Consider the following 24513-nt stretch of genomic DNA (forward strand, 5'->3'; position numbering starts at 1 on the left):
TTAAAACTAGGCCCTGATTATATTATCACACACCGGTTGACAAATAATCCAGAGACTGAAAGAATAATCAAGAGAGCATGAGTTCAAATATTGAGCAATCAGGTGTTTCACTCCTTGGTTCTTTCTCCATTTATGCATCCGTCCCCTGGTTATGCAGTACATTACACCTCTAACCAGGTTCCCTTTGATTCTTTTGCCTGTCACCGTAAATCTATACACACTGGTTAATGACCTTTCAGCTATTGTCCCTTTTATGATTTTAAACATCTATCAAATCTATTTTTGTCCCTCTCTGCTTTAATGAGAACAGCCTCACATTCAGTAGTCTGTCCAAATAATTCTAATCCCATATCCCTGGAACTATTCTATTCTGGTGGACTGTGGGGATGACAGCCATGATGCATCGACGGTGACATCCTCTGAGCTCTCCTGTGGGTTCTCATGGTTGGCAGGGATGGGGACCATCCCAGATGGGCTGGTGCCGTCGGCTTCATGAACTGCAGGAGAATAGACATGTGGTCAGTGGGAGGGATGGGTCAGTCTGTTTCTCATTAACAACTCCAGTTTGACAGTTCATCTGGGTGGTGGCCGGCGGACCCTCACCCCGCGCCGTATGCCGGTCTCTACATTGGTGACAGATCTGTCCTCTGCCACCCCATGACCTCCAAGGGCCCTTCCTCATAGGGAGTGTGGACTATGATGTCTGGCAGCCCTTCTGGGCCCTCCCCTATCTGTTGTGAGCCAACTTCTCCTGCGAGCATTCTCTGGGGGGGGGAGGGACATTGATAGCCACGCGCATCGTTTATCGAGGAAGTGGGAGAGGGGTGCTGGGAGTACAGGGGGGTGAGGGTGGGGAGATGGGCTGTATGGGGAGGGGTGCAGAGAATGGGCAGTATGACAGGGTGGGGAAGGAATGGGGAGTATGGCTGGAGGGAAGAATAGGGAGTATGGACGGATGCGGAGTATGTGGGCGTGCAGAGTATGGGGGGGTGGATGTGAGGAATGGCGTGGGCGGAACTGTTGGACATGAGCATGGAACGGTGGGCGGTGTCGGGAGCAATCCCGTGGGTGAGGTTGGAGGTGGTCCGGTGCCAACCCACCTGTGGAGACGGGTGGATGTTGTTGGATCATCTTACAGCACTGGATGCCAGTCGTCGTGGTCATGCTCTCCAAGCTGACAGCTGCTGCCACTTCCTCCCAGGTGGCACTGGCTGCCCTGTGGATGACCCGCTTATATTTTATGCCTCAGCTAATAATGGCAAGTATCCCATATGCATTTTTAAGCACCTTATCTACCTGCCTTACTTCCTTCAGGGATCTATGGGCCGGCACTCTGAGGTTCTCTGGTCCTCTGTACTTCCTAGCATCCTACCATTAATTGTGTATTCCCTTGCCTTGTTAGTCCTTCAAAAATGCACCACCTCACTTTTCAGGGCTAAATTCCATTTGCTACTGTTCTGCCCATCTGACCAACCCGTATTGCCCTGTAACGTAGGGCTTTCCTCCTCACCATTTACCACATGGCCACTTTTAAACCCGCTAAAACAGCTAATACCTCCTCCCTTTCAATGCTAATCTGTTCAGTTATATCCGTCTCCCTCCCTGTCTCTATACCTACATTGTGCTTCTCCGTAGTGAACACAGATGCAAAATACTCATTTAATACCTCACCTACTTTTGGCTCCACACACCGGTTGCCACTTTCGGTTCTTGACTCTTTTTCTCTAGTTCTCTATCACTTAATATACGTGTAAAACACCTTGGGATTTTCCTTTATTTTGCCCACCAGTGTTTTTTTCATGCTTATTTATTTCTTCGCTCTCCTGATTTTGTTATTAACTGTCCTTGAAGGCATCCACTGTTTTCAGCTCCCTGTATTTGCCATAAGCCTTCCTTTTTTGGCCTGTTCCTTATGAAGCACGGTAGCGCAAGGGGCTAGCACTGTGGCGTCACAGTGCCAGGGTCCCTCCCCGCTGGGTCACGTCTGTGAGGAGTCTGCACGTTCTCCCCATGTCTGCGTGAGTTTCCTCTGGGTGATCCGGTTTCCTCCCACAGTCCAAAGACGTGCAGGTTAGGTGTATTGGCCATAATAAATTGCCCTTGGTGTCGAAAAAGATTAGGTGGCGTTATTGGGTTACGGGATAGGGTGGAAGTGAGGGCTTAAGTGGGTCGGTGCAGACTCGATGGGCCGAATGGCCTCCTTTTGCACTATGTTCTATGTAAGTGAAATCCAATCCTGTATTTCCCTTGAAATTCAGGGCACTCTGGACTTTTTGTCCAACCCTTTACAGAAAAATGATGGTTTTGTATACGAACATGGTTTTGTGTACTCTGTTATTTCTTCCCTGTCCCCCTCCATCCCAAATTAATTATTTTTATTCTAGATATCTCCTTGTCCTTTTTGTATAGCTAACCTTGTGATTCTATAATTACTGTCCGCTGTTTCCCTACTGCCGCTCCTTGACTTGCTTCATTTCCCAGGACTAGATCCAACAATGCCTCCTTCCTCATTGGACAGGAAACCTAACTAATTAATAATATTCTCCTGAACAAAAGAAATGGCCACCCCATTCTGTCCTTTCACAATTGCTACCCCTTTTAATATTTGGGTAGTTAAAGTCTTCCTCTATCACGATCCAGCGCAAGCAGCTCTTGGTAATTTTCTGTCAAATCTGTTGCGCTATCATCTTCCTAGTATTTGGTGGCCTTTAAAATACATTAAGTAGCGCAATAGCGCTTCAATTGTTTCTTAACTCCAACCAAATTGATTCTGTTTTTGACCCCTCAATAACTTTGATATTTTTAAAAACAAATGTCATTCTCAAGACTCACACCATGTTAGGTCTGCTTATCTATAGGTTGTTCAAATTTTTAGAAATTGTGGGTCCAATTCCATTCAGAATGATCTTGATCTCTGTTGTGCAAGTACTGAAATGAGTTCTGTCTAAAAAAATTCATTCAGTTACATTATTGTATGTCCTAAATGATGAGCCCAGCTCTTCAAGGCCACTTGCCAGAATTTAATTCAGATTGCTTCACTTTTGATTTATTGACTCAGATAATTTCACTCTTGGATGAAGCAAGATGTTATGTGTCACTGAGATCAATGAGATCAAAATACTTTGCATTGATGCAAGATAATGTTACATAACAAGATCTATTATTGTACAAAAGTTCTAAGCTTTTAAGGATCTTTGGTAGTTTCTGATTTATTTGTTACAGATGGTTGATGGGTTATGTAGAGAAAATGTAATAATCGAAATTTGTGGCAGCAACACTGTTTGAATGATAATTCTCTTTCCCAATGTTTCTCAGTTAAAGCTATTCTGAAGAAGAGAGACTATGGGTCCACGTACACTCAAAATAATTTCATCACTGGCATGCGAGCACTAAACGAATTCTGTTTAAAACCCAGGTATTCAGCAACATTGCTACAATGTTTTTCTAACTTGATATTAAAAATATTAAAACATCTAAATGTACTTATGTGTATTCTTGTTAATTATTCTTTCCATGGAGAAGAGAAATTATCACATTATCACATTGTGAATTCTGCTGTACAAAGAGCTTCTTAATGAGAACTGAATTGAGAACACAGTATGAATTATCTAGAGATGGTGCACATGTTCAGCTAACCTTAATGGGTGCTAATAGCTTGTTCTTCAAGTGCACTCATAGTGGGGATTCTTTTTCACGCAAGTGTGCACCATACTTATATACGTGGCCTGTTCTTTATGAAGTGAAATGCCCTAGTGCACAGTGCTAATGCTGTGGTTTGCTTACAGCACGCAACACGTCCGAAGGTGATGTCACTTTTTAATTTTATTTAACGATTTGCTGCCACTCAGCTTCAGGTTTTGGGCCCAGACTGATGTCTCACTCCATGTGACTGCATAAGTGTATAAATGTGTACATAGATTACATAGATTACATAGAACATACAGTGCAGAAGGAGGCCATTCGGCCCATCGAGTCTGCACCGACCCACATTAATCCCTCACTTCCACCCAATAACCCCTCCCAACCCTTATGGACACTACGGGTAATTTAGCATGGCCAATCCACCTAACCTGCACGTCTTTGGACTGTGGGAGGAAACCGGAGCACCCGGAGGAAACCCACGCGGACACGGGGAGAACGTGCAAACTCCGCACAGACAGTGACCCAGCGGGGAATCGAACCTGGGACCCTGGCGCTGTGAAGCCACAGTGCTAATCACTTGTGCTACCGTGCTGCCCATGGAGCTACCATTTACAAGATGCGCAATGATCTTTATTAGTGTCACAATAGGGCTTGCATTAACACTGCAATGAAGTTACTGTGAAAATCTCCAAGTCACCACACTACGGCGCCTGTTTGGGTAACTGAGGGAGAATTCAGTATGTCCAATTCACCTAACAAGCACGTCATTGAGACTTGTGGGAGGAAACTGGAGCACCCGGAGGAAACCCATGCAGAATGTGCAGACTCTGCACAAACCCAAGCTGGGAATCAAACCCGGGTCCCTATCGCTGTGAAGCAACAGCGCTAACCACTGTGCTACAGTGCCGCCCAACTCGCCAAGGTTCCTTCAGCACTTTACAAACCTGCAAGCTCGACCAGCTAGAAGGACAAAGGCAGCAGATGTGTGGGAACACAATCACCTGCAAGTTCCACTGCTAGTCACACACCATCCTGACTCGTAACGATATCACTGTTCCTTCCCTGTTGTTGGATCAAACTTCTAGAACTCCCTAATAGCACTGTGGTGTACCTACACCCAATGGACTGCAGCAGTTCAAGAAAGCGGCTCACCATTACCTTCTTGAGAGCATTTGGGGACGAGTGATGTTAAGATCCCATGAAAGATTTTTTAAAAATGTAGTTCCAATATGCTGTTCTGCAATACTGTCTATTCCAATTCTTTTTAATGAAGACCTGACTTTCTCACTTTCCTGCAGTGACCTGGAGAAATTAAGGAAGATTAGACGGCGAAGTCCTCATGACGATACAGAGGCTTTTACTGTCTACTTAAGATCTGATGTAGAAGCTAAGTGGGTATAAATCACTTTTAATGTTGCATTAAGGACATTTAAACATATATTAACTTTCTGTGTACTTGATTTTGAGATCCTTTTGCACTAGAAAAAAAGTTGCTGAGCCTGAAAACTGAATGCAGTGGGAATTGAATGTGTGGCCTCCTGATCTGTGGTTTTGTGTGTTGTTGCTTCAATACTCCATGTTAACTATGTCAGTTTAACTGTGAAAAGGAATATATCTTTTTTTTTGATGTTCCTCCCTTTATCCTGCTCACACTTTCTATAATTCCTATTTCTCCATTTTACCCATGTTAATATGCCATTCTAGCAGTTGTCAGAAATTAACAGACTGTTGAGAACAAATCTAGCTTTCCCTGTTAAATACCTTCATGTGCTGTAATATAACAGACATTAAACTCCACTGTAAGATAATACTATTTCAATTATTTTATAGTTTTCCTGAATTAACATAATTCTTTTGTTTAAAATTCAAAGTAATGCATTTCCCAATGGATTTTTAATAGCAATCATATTCTGAACACATTCTTAGTGTAGTTATCTGCTCAGAAATTCTAAGAACAGGGCAGCACGGTGGCGCAGTGGTTAGCACCGCTGCCTCATGGTGCCGAGGTCCCAGGTTAGATCCCGGCTCTGGGTCACTGTCTGTGTGGAGTTTCTACATTCTCCCCGTGTCTGCGTGGGTTTCACCCCCACAACCCAAAGATGTGCAGGATAGGTGGATTGGCCACGCTAAATTGCCCCTTAATTGGAAAAAAAAGAATTGGGTACTCTAAATTTTTTTAAAGAAATTCTAAGAACATAACACCCAGGACAAGGAAAGAATTTTAGAGTCCATGTATGATTGCTGTATCCAAATGAGCAGTGGAAGGGGAAAATCTACACAATAGGTCTAAAAGTGAGAAAAAGTGGAGACAGTTATCTGATTAAGAATTCTGTACACAAATGCATGAGATCTAAAATAAGGAGATATATAAATTCAGCTTCGAATGCGACAATGGTAGTCATTAACAGCAAAATGCAGAGTGGAGTGGAAGTAGCACTAAAGATACATAATTAAAACAGTTCAGGGATTTCATAATGGGTGAGCAGGAACAGCAGAAAATACAGCATTTTGGCAGACGTTTCCACGGAGCTAACGGGATGTATAAATATGGAATGCAATTAAATATACAGCAAAAACAATATAAAGCAAGATATTTAATATCACAGAATAGCTCAAGTAATCAAGACGGTGAATTTCTAGAATGGCGTTGGGACTGTTATTTAGTGATGAGTAATGTGCCGAACTAGCCAATAGATTCCCATATTTATAAGAGGCTGGAGCTTTTTCTCCAAAACGGAGAACGTTGAGGGGTGACCTGCTGAAGGTCCTCCAGATTATGAAAGGGTTTGACAAAATAGATGTAGAGAAGAGGTTTCTATTTAACAATTGAGACCAGAACTAGGAACCATAAGTCACGAATAAGTGCAATAAGAAATTCTGAAGAAACTTTTTACCAACAGCTAGAATGTTATCACAGAGTAATTGAGTTGAATAGCAGATATGCATTCAAGGAGAATCCAGGCCAGTGAATGAAGGTAAAAGGAATAGAACGATGTATTGATGGGGTTAGATGCAGAGGGATAGGAGGAGGCTTGTATGGTGCAAGAACACGTCATTTAATCCAACAGATTTAATCAAGCATTGTTTCTGTGCTGTAAACACTTTGGATTTGTTATTGGGCGAGAGAGATAAGGGAGGGTTATAAAGCAACGTTTTAAATTAAAATAAGGCAAACTTTGATGGTATGGGAAATTAATTGACCACAGTAGTTTGGGCTGAACCTTTGGATAAACCTACAAAAGTATTGTAGGAAAGTATTCAAAGTATCTGGTATACAAAACAGACTTATCACATTTCTGTAGTTAAGTGATTATAATTAACAATCGAGTCAGTCATCAAGCTAAAAACATAAAAACACAGATTTTTTTTCTTTAAAAATGCAAGGTAAAATGACATCCATCTGAAATGGAGAGCTATAAAAGACAACAGAAGAATACAGAGAAAGTTTAAGGAATGACTTTCAGCCATAAGTGTATTAAAATAAAGAGTTATAAAGGGAAATGTGGGCCCAATAAAGATCAATGCAGGTGAAACAAAATGGACAATGAAGAAATGGTAGATTGTTAAATTGAGTACTTTGTATCTATTTTCACAGTGGAGAACAAAATACCAGCGGTTCAAGGGAACCTAAAATTAAGCCAAGGGGAGGAACTTGGTGGATTTAATATGAATTATTAAATGGTAATGAGAAAATTATGACACTTAAGATATACTCCAGGATCTGATGGTTTCCACCCCAAAGTATTAAAAGAAATAGGTGAGGACGTTACAGATGCGTTAACCATAATTTTCCAAAGGTTTCTAGATTTGGGAATGATGTCTTTGCACTTGGAAAAAAAAATACCAATGTCACTCTTATTCAAGGAGGTGGGAAGAAAAATGGTAACTACTGATTTGCCAGTTAATTGTGGAAGATTTATGGAATCCGTCATTAGGACTAGAGTGACAGTGCACTTGGGCGAGAAAGCAATTTAGCATGGATTTGTGAAGAGTAGATTACGTCTGATTAATCTACTGAATTCTTTGAGGAACTGAAAGTTGTAGAGTTAGATCCGTGGATGTAACCTATTTGGATTTCTGGGAACAAGCCAAGTAATCCCATTTTCCTGCTTGTTTTCCGTAGTTTTACATTTTTTCCCCTTCAGGTATTCAATTCCTTTTGAAACCGATTCAATAGTAACTCCAGCCACATTGCCAGGTAAAACATTCCCAAATCAACATGCTTTGCTTTAAAAAAAACAACAAGTTAATTGTTGTTTTAAAATTTAATGTTCAAAATTATGATAGATTCGTGTTTTTAGCTTTTGATGCCTTAATTGTAGTATGTTATGGAGATTAATGACTATATTAAGAGAGATTTGTAAAAGGGTTTGTGGGCCCAATAAAAATCGATGCAGGTGAGAAGTATGTTAAGCCGATTATGCCAATTCAATTCGCTCCATTGGTATCTAAACAGCTAGCATACCTGATACAGCAAAGGTTATGGGTCCTGACAACAACCCAGCTAATGTACTGAAAGTTTGTGCTCCAAAACTAACTGCACCTAGCCACACTGAATTGAGGAAAACTCTTTTTCACTTAGTTGGAGTTGTGCCTAGCACAAAGGAAGATAGCTGTGGTTATGAGTTGCCAATCATCTTAGCACCAGGACATCGTTGCAGGAGTTCCTCAGGATAGAACCCTAGATTAACTATATATTTTTGTTGATAAATTTAGAGTACCCAATTCATTTTTTCCAATTGAGGGGCAATTTAACGTGGCCAATCCACCTGACCTGCACATCTTTGGGTTGTGGGGGCGAAACCCACGCAAACACGGGGAGAATGTGCAAACTCCACATGGACAGTGGCCCAGAGCCAGGATAGAACCTGGGACCCCGGTGCCGTGAGGCAGTAGTGCTAGCCACTGCGCTGCTTTGCTGCCCCTCTAGATTAAATATCTTTAGGTGCATCATTAGTGGCCTTCCCTCTGTCATAAGGTTGAAGTGAGGATTTTCGTTGATTCTACAGTATTCAGGTATATTTGCAACTCCTCAGATACTGTAACAGTCTGTGTCCAAATGCAGCTAAAGCTGGAGAATAATTGAGCTGGGACTGGCAAGTGACAAATAACATTCACTCCAAACAAGTGCCAGGCAATGACCACACCCAAAACTATCATCTCTTGACATTCAATGGCATTACCATTGATGAACCCCCCCCACCATCAACTTCCTAGGAATTGCCATTGACTAGAAATCTAATTGGGCCAGCTATATAAATACAATGGCTACTGGAGCAGGTCAGAGGCTGAGAGTTCTTTGGTGAGTATCTTGTCTTTTTATTCCCCAAAGCATGTCCACCATACACAAGGCACAAGTCCAAAGAGTGATGAAGCACTCTCCAATTTCCTGGATGAGTGCAGTTCAACAACTCTCAGGTCAACACCATTCAGCCCACCTGATCATGCCATCCACCAGCTTAAACATTCCCTGCTTCTAACATTCACATGCAGTGATGCAATGTGTAGGCCTCACGGCGCCGAGGTCCCAGGTTCGATCCTGCCCTGGGTCACTGTCCGTGTGGAGTTTGCACATTCTCCCCGTGTTTGGATGGGTTTCGCCCCCACAACCCAAAAATGTGAAAGCTAGGTGGATTGGCCACGTAAAATTGCCCCTTAATTGGGTACTCTACATTTTTAAAAAAAGTGATGCAATGTGTATCATCAAGAAGATGCGCTACAACAGCTCAGCAAGGTGTGATGTTCTTTGTTTGTTTAAATTAATATTATTACGGTTATAGTGTTGCTACAAAGAACATGCAGACTTTGTACTAAATCAAAGTCAATTTATTTACACTACGCTATAAATGTGAATTTTTAATATGCCGAAAAAGCTAAGTATTCGATCAAAACTACAATACACTGAACTACTGAAAAACACAACTGCCTCCAACCCTCTCTCCTAACTCACTCCCAGAGCAGGTGGACCACTGTGTAGGTTGTGAGATGTGCTCTTACTCCATTTAGTGGCTGGATGCTGTAATTACACTCTTCTACATGATCATTCATATATACAAAGATGATATGTACAAAGATGATATACTCAATATCATTACATGATGCGCTGCAGCAACTCAGCAAGCCTCCTTTAACAGCAACTTTAAAACCCAGCATCTCTACCAGGTAGGAGGACAAGAGCAGCAGGCACGCAAGAACACCTTCAAGATCTCTTCCCAATCACTTGGAATCCTGATGGGGGAACTATGTCACCTTGAACACCACCTTCAAGATCTCCTCCCAACCACTTAGAATCCTGATGGGGGAATTATATCACCTTGCTTTCACTATTGTTACATTAAAATCCTGGAATTCCTTCCTTCACAGCATGTGCTTGTACCTACATCACATAGACTGCAGCGGTCAAGCAGGCAATTTGCCACCAGCTTCTCAAAGACAATTGGGGATGGGCAATACATGCTAGATCTGCCCTTTTTCATTTTTTGAATATTGATTGTTGCTTGCGTAAAGCTACATTGTAGTTGACCACCTTTGTTGGTACTTCCATCCCAAGTGTGAATCCAGAGTGGTTTACAGTACATTCTACTATAACCGGACACTGGTGAATTTTCATCTTTGCTAACCCAAAGATGCTGAAGGCAATTGTACTGTTCCTGTTGATTCCTGGGATTGGGTCAAGTCATTCAGTACAGATTGGGGCCTAATCCTGGTATTTCTAATCTAACCAAACACCAGGCAATGCATTTATCTGCTAAGACATTGGGAGCTCGGAGAATTTAAGCTCCATTGTGATGGCATTTCATTTTCACAGTAATTGTAAATACATTAAAAAAAAATAATAATTTAGTGTACCCAATTATTTTTTTCCAATTAAGGGGCAATTTAGCGTGGCCAATTCACCTAGCCTGTACATCTTTGGGTTGTGGGGGTGAAACCCACGCAGAGACAGGGAGAATGTGCAAACTCCACACGGACAGTGACCCAGGGCCAGGATTCGAACCCGGGTCCTCGGCGCCGTAGGCAACAATGCTAACCACTGTGCCACATGCTGCCTTGTAAATACATTTTTAAATATATCTTAATGATAAACAATTATTTTTGTGATTTTTAAATGTGCAAACCTGCAGTCTCAGACCAAAGGAAGAAAATATTTTCTTTAAAATATTTTCATTTCAGAATGAGTTTAAATAAATAGTTCTTTATTTCTCATTGATTTCTCATTGACATTAACCTTATTTCATCATTTGTCACTTCTATTAACAAGGGACATTTTAAAATGTTCTGTTTGTTCTTAATTATAACATTTTAGACCAGACTATATTGAATACGTTGGGGTCTGAGAAGCAACACTGAACAGTAAAAGTGGGTTGCAAGAAGTCACATTCGGTGATGAGATATTCTACTTCCACACACCATTTTCATTGTTGAGCTGAAAATAATGTCCTTGATGGGACAATTGGATTTAAGGATTTTCTTTGTGGAAAATCATTTGGCAAGCCTTTGAAGTGATTGGCGAATAGTGTCATATTTGACACAATGGCATTATGAGCAAATGGTGCAATGATTATATATTTGCAAACTAGTGGAAAAGTTTCTAAACACTTATGAAAACCATTTTTGGTAATCAATAAATAACGATAACAAAGGATTATGTAGAAATTCAAATATTCACATTCCCTCACTGTTGAACACAAACCAACAAAGCCAAATGTACCTGGTGTTAAGATAATATTTTAGCAAGGATTCTACTGATAAATGGATGTTTGTGATTTTAAATAACTTTAAACATTCTTGAGTTTTTTGCAATTTTGGATACAAAATGTAAAGCATCCGAAAGAGGTAATTAATTCCAGCATTTCTAACAGATGTTCAATATTTCTTTAAGGGCTCTTGAGGTTCATGGTAGCCGAGAAGCTCTTCTAAGGGCAAAAAAGCAGCGTCAAAATGAAGAAGTTATACATAAAGAAAGTAAGTCTGTGAGAAATATTTCTACAATGTTTAAAATGTGATTAAGATGCTGGGATATGGTTCATCCTTTCTATTTGCGAAAAGCTGAAAAAATGAGTTTATGCACCAGATAGTATTTGACCTTTTTGACAGTGAAATGAAGATGTGTAATAGGAGTACTGCTTTTGGTATTGAAGTCTCGAGTAAAATGAGGCCGGTGAATAGCGGGAGAGGCCGAAAACAAGAACTGCGCCAGGCGCCAAACAATTTGTGATGCAACCAGTCTGCTCCCATAGGTGAAATCAGGATCTCGTTGTAGCGTGGCAAGAAATCAATTAGGGCGGCAAAGTAGCACAGCGGTTAGCACTGTTGCTTCACAGCACCAGGGACCCGGGTTCAATTCCTGGCTTGGATTATTGTACGTGCGGAGTCTGCACGTTCTCCCCGTTGTTATGGGCCAGGGCGTAGAAACTCCAAAGTGTATTATGAAGCACCTGACCCATAACATTTATGTTGAATTTGGCTAGGCACAAGAGCATTCACTTCAGGTGTGATTCATCAGACTCCCTAGGTGCTTTTATCAAAACAATGTTTATTATAAGAATGTAGTTAACATATATAAAACACTTAGCAAGAATTTGTTATTTATTTGTTAACTCTTAATTATCTCCCTCAGCTGTTCCAAATCAAAATCCAATAAAACCAAAACTCCTTTCAAGGGCGTGGCCCAGCACATTGTAATCTCACTTGAATGGGACTTCTCCTTCCCTGAGATTCTGATCCAGTTTCCAACCGGTAGATTCAAAACTCCTTCAGGAAAGCAGCTCTAGCTTTAAGGTTACCGAGGCAGTTTGCCACACCCAATGTGCTTTCCATTCACTGGAACAGCTTTAAAATAAAACTGAGAAAACAGGGAACCTTTCTTCCGTCCAAACGAATAAACCAAAAATGAAACCAAAAAACCTAAGACCCCCCTGACATACTCACCTGACAGCCACAGCCCAGCTCCACCCACAAATGACATCACTGAAGCCGTGCTACAAGCCATGTGGTAAAACAAAACCTTTCTTAAAGGGATACTTGCATGACACTGTCTGCATGGGTTTCCTCCGGGCGCTCTGCTTTCCTCCCACAAGTCCTGAAAGATGTGCTTGTTAGGTGAATTGGACGCTCTGAATTCTCCCTCAGTGCACCCGAACAGGCGTCGGAGTGCAGTGACTAGGGGATTATCACAATAACTTCACTGCAGCGTGAATGTAAGTCTACTTGTGACACTAATAAAGATTATTATTATCACCACTTAAGTCCTATTTCCATACAATTAATGGGAGCCACCCCATATCCAACGGCCTCCTGTGATTCAGCAACTTCCCCAGCAAGTGGTCACGCTGGCTCCGATTAGTACTCTTTGAAAAACATGAACCTGGCGGAAGGACTTCTATGGGGAGCTGAGGAGTTGAGTAGCCATCTTTACTCACAGGCAAAGAGCCCGGGGGCGCTGGGCTTGCCACCCCAGTGTTCGGCAGGGGCGTCTGTGCGGGACCCTCGGCTAGGGTGGGGGACACAATGGAATGGGGGTGTTGGTGGGGGAGGGCAATTGCGCACAGCACCACCATGCCAACCCCTGGATCGTGTACCCGTTCTGGGGGGCAACTCTTGTCCCTGCCCGTCTGATCCACAGACTACCCAAAACCTTCATCAACTGTCAAGGCCTCCAGCTGTGCCGTTGAAGGCTATTGCGAATAGGGAATTGGGCAATTGTGGTTAAATGAACACTTCACACAACCCAAGTGGATTCCTGTGGGTTGGCGGGCCATGTAGCATGTGCAGCTCATTGCCTAGCATCCCAATCACACCTTGATGCCTGGACACTGTGATTGAACACTGCAGAAGGCAACATAACACACGCAGCAGCCAACATCCGAACACCCATGGGATGGGACACGTCCACAGCTGGAGGGTGGGTGAGTGCCACAGAGTGGGAGATGCCTGGAAAGAAGGGTTCGGAGGTCAACTCGCATTGTGGAAGAAAGTGACAGAGGCATCATACTTGTGCACAAGGATGTTTATTATGTGTAACAATTCCCCACTCTCGCGATGATGCTGCTGCCCCCTACCTACCCCCGCCCCCACCCCGGCCCCCACCCCGGTGTCCTCAGTAATCCTCTTTTGTGGGACTTCCGGGTGCGGCGATGACCAGCTAGGTCGCACGTTTCGGCAGCTCCCGGTGGAACGGACTTTTGGGCTCTTGATAGGAGCCCCAACGGCAATTCTAACAGCAAAAAACACTGTGCTGGAATCCAGAAGGGAATCCCCCCTGGACACGGATGGAAAAAAGAGAGGAAAGTGGCCGGATTGCGGTGGATCCTCTAGAGCAGCGGCCAGGAAGGCAGGTACAAAGCAAGATGGCCTCCTCCTGTCGGAAGGAGGCAGTTGAATATGGGGCCCTGACCAACAAGAGTTCCTGCGGCGTTGCGTGGAAGAACTCAAAAAGGAGATGAAGAAGGAGCTGTTGGCCCCGATATTACAAGCGATTGAGGGGCTAAAGGAGGAGCAAAAGACCCAGGAACAGGAGCTTCGGGTCGCGAAGGCAAAGGCTGCTGAGAATGAGGACGACATACAAGGCCTGGTGGTGAAAACGGAGATGCACGAGGCACAACACAAAAGGTGTGTGGAAAGGCTGGAGGTGCTGGAGAATAATGCTAGGAGGAAGAATTTAAGGATTCTTGGTCTTCCCGAAGGTGTAGAAGGGGCGGACATCGGGGCATATGTGAGCACGATGCTGCACTCGTTAATGGGATCGGAGGCCCCGACGGGTCCGCTGGAGGTGGAGGGAGCCTATCGAGTTATGGCGCGAAGACCGAGGGCTGGAGAAATTCCTCGAGCCATAGTGGTGAGATTTCTCCGATATAAGGACAGAGAGATGGTCCTCAGATGGGCAAAGAAAACTCGGAGCAGTAGGTGGGAGAACGCGGTGATCCGCGTATATCAAGATTGGAGTGCGGAGGTGGCGAGAAGGAGGGCAAGCTTTAATCGGGCCAAGGCGGTGCTGCACAAACGGAAGATTAAATTTGGAATGCTGCAACCGGCAAGACTGTGGGTCACACATCAAGGGAAACACCACTACTTCGAAACGGCAGATGAGGCGTGGACATTTATTGTCGAGGAGAAACTGGAGTGAGCGGGCCATAAAAAGAACGCTTGGGACAAAGTGGGGGGGTGAATATGTGGGATGAAGGGGGGAAAAGAGGGAAGAGATGACTTCCCAAGTTGTTAATCCTGCGACCCTGTAACTTTTCTCTCTTCCCCATGTCGTGGGGGAGGGGGGGGAGGGAGGAGGAGGAGCTGAGGGCGCCGGCCATTGGGGGCGGGGCCAAAAGAGAAGCACGGGCTTTGTTCCCGCGCTATGGTAATCACGGCGGGAACAGGGAAGCAGGAAGGAGGGGGCCTCGCACAGTGTGAGCTGAGGTCACGGGGGGAAGCCGAGGTCGGCCAGAGTTTGCTGACTTCTGGGAGCAACATGGGGAGTGCAATTATGCTAGTTTGGGATCTAGCGGGAGGGGGGGAGTTAACTGGGTTGCTGCTGCTGGGGAGAAGGGGGAGCTGGTATGGGGGGGGGGCGGGGCGGGGGGGGGGGGGGTCGGGGGGGGGGGGGGTCGGGGGGGGGGGGGCGGGGCGGGGGGGGGGGGGTCGGGGGGGGGGGGTCGGGGCAGGGGGGGGGGGGGGGGGGCATCGCTTGGGGGAGATACGGCTACGTGGGAACCGGGTGAGGAGCTGCATTGAAAAAGGAGATGGCTAGTCGTCAAGGGGGGGGGGGGGGTAAAGAGCCCCCCAACCCGGTTGATCACGTGGAATGTGAGGGCTGAATGGGCCGATTAAGAGGGCACGGGTACTCGCACACCTTAAGAAACTTAAGGCAGATGTGGTTATGCTTAAGGAGACGCATCTGAAGCTGATAGACCAGGTCAGACTACGCAAAGGATGGGTGGGGCAGGTGTTTCATTCTGGGCTAGATGCAAAAAACGGGGGTGGCCATACTAGTGGGGAAGCGGGTAATGTTTGAGGCAAAGACTATAGTGGGGGCAAATACGTGATGGTGAGTGGCAAATTGCAAGGGGAGGCGGTGGTATTAGTGAACGTGTATGCCCCGAACTGGGATGATGCCAACTTTATGAGGCGTATGCTAGGACGAATCCCGGACCTAGAAGTGGGGAAGTTGGTAATGGGTGGAGATTTTAATACGGTGCTGGACCCAGGGCTGGACAGATCGAGGTCCAGGACCGGAAGGAGGCCGGCTGCAGCTAGGGTGCTTAAGGACTTTATGGAGCAGATGGGAGGAGTAGACCCCTGGAGATTCAGTAGACCTAGGAGTAAGGAGTTTTCGTTTTTCTCCTATGTCCACAAAGTTTATTCACGAATAGATTTTTTTGTTTTGGGAAGGGCACTGATCCCAAAGGTGACGGGGACGTAGTACACGGCTATAGCCATTTCGGATCATGCTCCACATTGGGTGGACCTGGAGATAGGGGAAGAAAAACAACAGCTTCCACCCTGGAGAATGGACATGGGATTATTGGCAGATGAGGGGGTGCGTTTAAGGGTGAGGGGGTGTATTTAAAGATACTTGGAACTCAATGATAATGGGGAGGTACAGGTGGGAGTGGTCTGGGAGGCGCTGAAGGCAGTGGTTAGAGGGGAGCTGATATCTATTAGGGCACATAAAGGAAAGCAGGAGGGTAGGGAAAGGGAGCGGTTGTTGAAAGAACTTCTGAGGGTGGACAGACAATATGCGGAGGCACCGGAGGAGGGACTGTACAGGGAAAGGCAAAGGCTACATGTAGAACTTGACTTGTTGACTACGGGTAATGCAGAGGCACAATGGAGGAAGGCACAGGGTGTACAGTACGAATACGGGGAGAAGGCGAGCAGGTTGCTGGCCCACCAACTGAGGAAAAGGGGAGCAGCGAGGGAGATGGGGGGGTGAGAGATGAGGAGGGAGAGATGGAGCGGGGAGCGGACAGAGTGAATGGAGTGTTCAAGGCATTTTACGAAAGATTATATGAAGCTCAGCCCCCGGATGGGAAGGAGAGAATGATGTGCTTTCTGGATCAGCTGGAATTTCCTAAGGTGGAGGAGCAGGAGAGGGTGGGACTGGGAGCACAGATTGAGACGGAGGAAGTGGTGAAAGGGATTGGGAGCATGCAGGCGGGGAAGGCCCCGGGACCAGACGGATTCCCAGTTGAATTCTATAGGAAATATATGGACTTGCTGGCCCCGCTACTGATGAGAACCTTTTAATGAGGCGAGGGAAAGGGGGCAGCTGCCCCCGACTATGTCAGAGGCAACGATATCGCTTCTCCTAAAGAAGGAAAAAGACCCGCTGCAATGCGGGTCCTACAGGCCCATTTCCCTCCTGAATGTGGACGCTAAGATTCTGGCCAAGGTAATGGCAATGAGGATAGAGGATTGTGTCCCGGGGGTGGTCCACGAGGACCAAACTGGGTTTGTGAAGGGGAGACAGCTGAATACAAATATACGGAGGCTGCTAGGGGTAATGATGATGTCCCCACCAGAGGGGGAACCGGAGATAGTGGTGGCGATGGATGCCGAGAAAGCATTTGATAGAGTGGAGTGGGATTATTTGTGGGAGGTGCTGAGGAGATTTGGTTTTGGGGATGGGTATATCAGGTGGGTATAGTTGCTGTATAGGGCCCCGATGGCGAGCGTGGTCACGAATGGACGGGGGTCTGACTATTTTCGGCTCCATAGAGGGACGAGGCAGGGATGTCCTCTGTCCCCGTTATTGTTTGCACTGGCGATTGAACCCCTGGCCATAGCATTGAGGGGTTCCAGGAAGTGGAGGGGAGTACTCGGGGTGGGGTGGGGGGGGGGGTGGGGTGGGGGGGGGGGGGGGGGGGGGGGGGGTGGGTGTGGGGGGGGGGGGGGGGGGCGGGAAGAGAAGAACACCGGGTATCTCTGTATGCGGATGATTTGTTGCTATATGTGGCGGACCCGGCGGAGGGGATGCCAGAGATAATGCGGATACTTGGGGAGTTTGGGGATTTTTCAGGGTATAAACTGAACATGGGGAAAAGTGAGTTGTTTGTGGTGCATCCAGGGGAGCAGAGCAGAGAGATAGAGGATTTACCATTGAGGAAGGTAACAAGGGTCTTCCGGTACTTGGGGATCCAGATAGCCAAGAATTGGGGTACATTACACAGGCTTAATTTAACGCGGTTGGTGGAACAGATGGAGGAGGACTTTAAGAGATGGGACATGGTGTCCCTGTCATTGGCAGGTAGGGTGCAGGCGGTTAAAATGGTGGTCCTCCCGAGATTCCTCTTTGTGTTTCAGTGCCTCCCGGTGGTGATCACGAAGGCTTTTTTCAAAAGAATCGAGAAGAGTATTATGAGTTTTGTGTTAGCTGGGAAGACCCCGAGAGTGAGGAGGGGATTCTTGCAGCGTAGTCGGGACGGGGGGGCTGACACTACCGAGCCTAAGTGAGTACTACTGGATCGCCAATGTTTCAATGGTGTGTAAGTGGATGGGAGAAGGGGAGGGAGTGGCGTGGAAGAGATTGGAGAGGGCGTCCTGCAGGGGGACTAGCCTACAAGCAATGGTGACGGCACCGTTGCCGTTCTCACCAAAGAAATACACCACAAGCCCGGTGGTGGTGGCTACATTGAAAATTTGGGGGCAGTGGAGACGGCATAGGGGAAGGACGGGAGGGAGGGGGGGCGGGGGGGGGGGTGGGAGAAGAGGGGTGGGGGGGGAGGAATCGAACGGACTCTCAGATGTTATTGTATATGTATAATATGTATAGGTAATTGTTATAGGTAATTGTATATTGGATTGTTGGATTGTATTTTTGGAGAGTATTTATTTTGGACAAGGCAGTTGCCATTCAGTTTTGTTTTTGTTTATATATTATTTATTTACTTGTTTAAAACTGGCCACTGTTATTTATATTGCTTTATTGTTGTGTAAAAGAAACACTACATACTGTTATGTTTGGCCATAAATCTTGAATAAAATATATTTTTAAAAAAAGTAATCCTCTTTTGTGCTTGGCCCTCCTAGCTCTACCACTCTACCACTCTAGCTCTACCACTGTGTCTAGCTGTGTCCCCAGGATGCACATCTGAGGTGGAGGCAGCCAGCTGCTTACCTCGTGCAGTGACCTTCGATGCTCCTGGCAGGCGTCCTCCAAGGGCTCTGAGCCGGAGGGCCCCGGCTCACTTGGCAGCACATACACAACCTGTCCCATGTGCTAGCAGTGTCGTGGCATTATCAGAGGGTTGGAATTCAGGGGAGCTGGTGATCACCATTGCCACTCATGGGATGGGTTTGGGATGGCACCTGGCACCTCCTACTCCTGCTCAGTGCACATACAGCCCCGGGGTTCACCTTGGGACGAGCCAGCTGCCCCTGCATCATCTAGCTCTGCCAGCCCTGGCGGTTCCCTGATGTCTGTGCCATCGTATCGATGCCATCGCCGATGCTCCTCTGTGATTTGGCCATGCTCGGCAGCGCCTCGGCAATGCCCACCTGCAACTGGGACAAGCTCCACAGTGCCTTGGCCATTCATGTCTGACAGTGGGACATGTACCGCAGAACCGTATAAAGGTTGGCCTGGTACTGAGTCACATCCCCCAGTGTCGGACATTCTGCCGAGACCTTCAGTTATGGCCGTCACCGTCTGTGCGGTGCCTTGGACACCTTCACTAATGGTGCCCTCCTCCTGTACCAGGCTTTCCCCCTGCGGTCGCCACCCTTGCAGTGTTGGCCTCGGTGCCACGCATTGCTGACGACATCTCCTGTAGCCTCTGGGACTCCTCCAAGCGACTATGGACCTGCTGCAGTGTTGCTGACATCTCCCTCTGAATGTCCCAGCTGCTCCCCAACGTCTCCATTAGCTCTGGGATGACCTCTTCCATAGGCTCAGCATCAGGCTGCTGTCTCGCCTGGGGGTTCCTGCCTCCACTTGGTGCTCACCAAATTGTGCCTCAGAAGCCAGACTACTAACATATTGCACTGAGGTGTGTATCTGCACTGGTGGGGATGACTACTGTGACGCCACGATCGTGTGTATTCTCCTGGGAGGCTGGAGAAGGTGCCGCCCCAGATGGACAGGTGGCGTCGGCTGGAGGATCTGCGGAAGAACGGGCATGTGGTCAGTGGGAGGGATGGGTCAGTCAGTAAGGCAATAATAATTCGCGTTTGACAGGTCCTTTGGCTGGGGCCCGGTGGTTCCTCACCTCTCCGATGTCGGTCAGCCTCCATGTTGATGACCGCTCTATCCTCGGCCACCAGGGTATGCTCCTGCCAGTCTGGGCCCTCTCCCGGCGGTTGTGGGAGAGCTTTTCATAGAATCATAGAATTTGCAGTGCAGAAGGACGCCATTCGGCCCATCAAGTCTGCACCGGCCCTTACAAAGAGCACCCTACTCCGGCCCAAGTATCTACCCTATCCCCGTAACTCAGTAACCCCAACTTACTGAACACTAACGGCAATTTAGCATGGCCAATCCACCTAACCCGCACATCTTTGGACTGGGAGGAAACCGGAGCACCCGGAGGAAACCCACGCAGACACTGGGAGAACGTGCAGTCTCCGCACAGACAGTGACCCAGCCGGGAATCGAACCTGGGACCCTGGAGCTGTGAAGCAATTGTGCTAACCACTATGCTACCGTGCTGCCCTCTGCAAATGGTTATAAAACCATTTTCCTGAGGGAAGACAGAGGGTATCGTTAGCCACATACATGGTTCACAGTGGTTGGGGGAGGGGGGGGGGTGGGTGGCGGGGTATGTGATGGGAGGTTGTGGGGATTGAAGTGAGGGGTTGTGTGCAGGAAGGACTGGGGGGTGTTTAAGGGCGAGTTGGGGATTGCATGGAGATTTGGTGGGGGTGGATGCTCGGACGGGGGTGTAAAGGCCTCGGAGGGTGGTGGAGGTAGGTGGCAATGTCGGTGTAGGTCGTTGACCTTTCTACGGCACTGGAGGCCAGTCTTCCTGGTCACACTCCCGGTTCTCTGCCGCCACCCCGACCCTACAGGACTTTCTGGACAACAGGATATCCCTCCTGGCCTCAATTGCATCACTTGAGTGCTGAATTTGGTGCATTTGAGTGATATAGTGAGAGTTTGGTGACTGAGGGAGTTAGGTGAGGAGGGAGTAAGGTGCTCCTTTCATTTCGTTTCCTACATTTCCGCAAAGAGCGAGAAGGGAGCCAGGAGTTTACAGAGAGTGCAGCTGACTGGGAGCAGAGTCGGAGGGCAGCTATATTCTGTAAGGTAAGAGGGGATGTAGGCTAGGCCAGTTGCATGCTCCTCCTGTAGGATGTGGGTGGTGAGGGATACCACCGGTGTCCCCGCTGACTATACCTGCGGGAAGTGCATCCAACTCCAGCTCCTCAAAGACCGTGTTAGGGAACTGGAGCTGGATGAACTTCGGATCATCCGGGAGGCAGAGGGGGTGATAGAGAAGAGTTACAGGGAGGTAACCACACCCAAGGTACAGGACAAGAGAAGCTGGGCTACATTCAGGGGAAAGAAAACAAACAGGCAGACAGTGCAGGGATCCCTCGTGGTCTTTCCCATTCAAAACAAGTATACCATTTCGGATGCTGTTGGGGGGGGGGATGACCTACGGAAGGCCCTAGCGGCCAGGTCTCTGGCACTGAGTCTGGCTCTGGGGCTCAGAAGGTAAGGGGGGAGAATAGAAAAGCAATAGTAGTAGGAGATTCAATGGTTAGGGGAATAGATAGGAGATTCTGTGGTTGCGAGCGAGACTACCGGAAGGTATGTTGCCTCCTGGGTGCCAGGGCCAGGGATGTCTCGGATCGTGTCTTCCGGATCCTTAAGGGGGAGGGGGCGCAGCCAGAAGTCGTGGTGCATATTGGTACCAACGATGTAGGTAGGAAAAGGGGTGTGGAGGTAATAAACTAGTTCAGGGAGTTAGGCTGGAAGTTAAAAGCCAGGACAGACAGAGTTGTCATCCCTGGTTTGTTGCGGGTTCCACGTGATAGCGAGGCTAGGAATAGGGAGAGAGTGCAGTTGAACACGTGGCTGCAGGAATGGTGTAGGAGGGAGGGCTTCAGGTATTTGGATAATTGGAGCGCATTCTGGGGAAGGTGGGACCTGTACAAACAGGACGGGTTGCATCTGAACCAGAGGGGCACCAATATCCTGGGAGGGAGGTTTTCTAGTACTCTTCGGGAGGGTTTAAACTAATTTGGCAGGGGAATGGGAACCGGATTTGTAGTCCAGCAACTAAGGTAGCCGATATTCAGGACGCCAAAGTCGTAGTGAGGCAGTGGGGAAGGACACACTGACAAAGGAGAGTACTTGCAGGCACAGAGATGGGTTGAAGTGTGTATACTTCAATGCAAGAAGCATCAGGAATAAGGTGGGCGAACTTAAGGCATGGATCGGTACTTGGGACTATGATGTGGTGGCCATCACGGAAACTTGGATAGAAGAGGGGTAGAAATTGTTGTTGGAGGTCCCTGGTTATAGATGTTTCAAAATGATTAGAGAGGGTGGTAAAAGAGGTTGGGGTTGCATTGTTAATTAGCGATAGTATAACAGCTGTAGAAAGGCAGTTCGAGGAGTATCTGCCTACTGAGGTAGTATGGGTTGAAGTCAGAAATAGGAAAGGAGCAGTCACCTTGTTAGGGGTTTTCTATAGGCCCCCCAATAGTAGCAGTGATGTGGAGGAACAGATTGGGAAACAGATTTTGGAAAGGTGCAGAAGTCACAGGGTAGTAGTCATGGGTGACTTCAACTTCCCAAACATTGAGTGGAAACTCTTTAGATCAAATAGTTTGGATGGGGTGGTGTTTGTGCAGTGTGTCCAGGAAGCTTTTCTAACACTGTAGATTGTCCGACCAGAGGGGAGGCCATATTGGTTTGGTACTTGGTAATGAACCAGGGCAAGTGATAGATTTGTTAGTGGGGGAGCATTTTGGAGATAGTGACCACAATTCTGTGACTTTCACTTTAGTAATGGAGAGGGATAGGTGCGTGCAACAGGGTAAGGTTTACAATTGGGGAAGGGTAAATACGATGTTGTCAGACAAGAATTGAAGTGCACAGGTTGGGAACATAAGCTGTCAGGGAAGGACACAAGTGAAATGTGGAACTTGTTCAAGGAACAGGTACTACGTGTCCTTGATATGCATGTCCCTGTCAGGCAGGGAAGAGATGGTCGAGTGAGGGAACCATGGTTGACAAGAGAGGTTGAATGTCTTGTTAAGAGGACGAAGGAGACTTGTGTAAGGCTGAGGAAACAAGGTTCAGACAGGGCGCTGGAGATTTACAAGATAGCTAGGAGGGAACTGAAGAAAGGGATTAGGAGAGCTAAGAGAGGACATGAACAATCTTTGGCGGGTAGGATTATGGAAAACTCCAAGGCCTTTTATACATATGTGAGAAATATGAGAATGACTAGAGCGAGGGTAGGTCCGATCAAGGACAGTAGCGGGAGGTTGTGTATTGTGTCTGAAGAAATACGAGAGGTCTTGAACGAGTACTTTCCTTCTGTATTTACAAATGAGAGGGGCCATATTGTTTGAGAGGACAGTGTGAAACAGACAGGTAAGCTCGAGGAAATACTTGTTAGGAAGGAAGATGTGTTGGGCACTTTGAAAAACTTGATGATATAAAGTCCCCCGGGCCTGATGGGATATATCCAAGGATTCGATGGGAAGCAAGAGATGAAATTGCAGAGCCGTTGGCAATGATCTTTTCGTCCTCACTGTCAACAGGGGTGGTACCAGGGGATTGGAGAGTGGCGAATGTCGTGCCCCTGTTCAAATAAGGGACTAGGGATAACTCTGGGAATTACAGGCCAGTTAGTCTTACTTCGGTGGTAGGCAAAGTAATGGAAAGGGTACTGAAGGATAGGATTTCTGAGCATCTGGAAATACACTGCTTGATTAGGGATAGTCAGCACGGATTTGTGAGGGGTAGGTCTTGCCTTACAAGTCTTATTGAATTCTTTGAGGAGGTGACCAAGCATGTGGATGAAGGTAAAGCAGTGGATGTAGTGTACATGGATTTTAGTAAGGCATTTGATAAGGTTCCCCATGGTAGGCTTCTGCAGAAAGTAAGGAGGCATGGGATAGTGGGAAATTTGGCCAGTTGGATAACGAACTGGCTAACCGATAGAAGTCAGAGAGTGGTGGTGGATGGCAAATATTCAGCCTAGATCCCAGTTACCAGTGGTGTACCGCAGGGATCAGTTCTGGGTCCACTACTGTTTGTGATTTTCATTAATGACTTGGATGAGGGGGTTGAAGGGTGGGTCAGTAAATTGGCAGATGATATGAAGATTGGTGGAGTTGTGGATAGTGAGGAGGGCTGTTGTTGGCTGCAAAGAGACATAGATAGGATGCAGAGCTGGGCTGAGAAGTGGCAGATGGAGTTTAACCCTGAACAGTGTGAGGTTGTCCATTTTGGAAGGACAAATATGAATGCGGAATACAGGGTTAACGGTAGAGTCAACGGTAGAGTTTTGGCAATGTGGAGATGCAGAAAGATCTTGGGGTCTATGTTCAGACATCTTTGAAAGTTGCCACTCAAGTGGATAGAGCTGTGAAGATGGCCTATGGTGTGCTAGCGTTCATTAACAGAGGGATTGAATTTAAGAGCCGCAAGGTGATGATGCAGCTGTACAAAACTTTGGAAAGGCCACATTTGGAGTACTGTGTACAGTTCTGGTCGCCTCATTTTAGGAAAGATGTGGAAGCTTTGGAAAAGGTGCAAAGGAGATTGACCAGGATGTTGCCTGGAATGGAGAGTAGGTCTTACGAGGAAAGGTTGAATGTGCTAGGCCTTTACTCATTAGAACGGAGAAGGATGAGGGGCGACTTGATAGAGGTTTGTAAGATGATAAGAGGAATAGATAGAGTAGACAGTCAGAG

General features: G+C 46.7%; 1 protein-coding gene across 2 annotated transcripts in view; it reads left to right on the plus strand.

Annotated features, from left to right (window-relative positions):
* slc30a9 (solute carrier family 30 member 9) overlaps positions 1-24513 on the plus strand; it is a 201548-nt gene that overhangs the window by 71384 nt on the left and 105651 nt on the right. For both annotated transcript variants that reach the window (XM_072496665.1, XM_072496666.1), the window contains 3 exons: positions 3316-3415; positions 4941-5033; positions 11525-11607. In XM_072496665.1, the coding sequence (XP_072352766.1) occupies positions 3316-3415; positions 4941-5033; positions 11525-11607 (276 nt within the window). The remainder of the gene's footprint in view (positions 1-3315; positions 3416-4940; positions 5034-11524; positions 11608-24513) is intronic.

The sequence above is a fragment of the Scyliorhinus torazame genome, chromosome 3 (assembly GCF_047496885.1).
Source record: "Scyliorhinus torazame isolate Kashiwa2021f chromosome 3, sScyTor2.1, whole genome shotgun sequence".
NCBI classification, from domain to species: domain Eukaryota; kingdom Metazoa; phylum Chordata; class Chondrichthyes; order Carcharhiniformes; family Scyliorhinidae; genus Scyliorhinus; species Scyliorhinus torazame.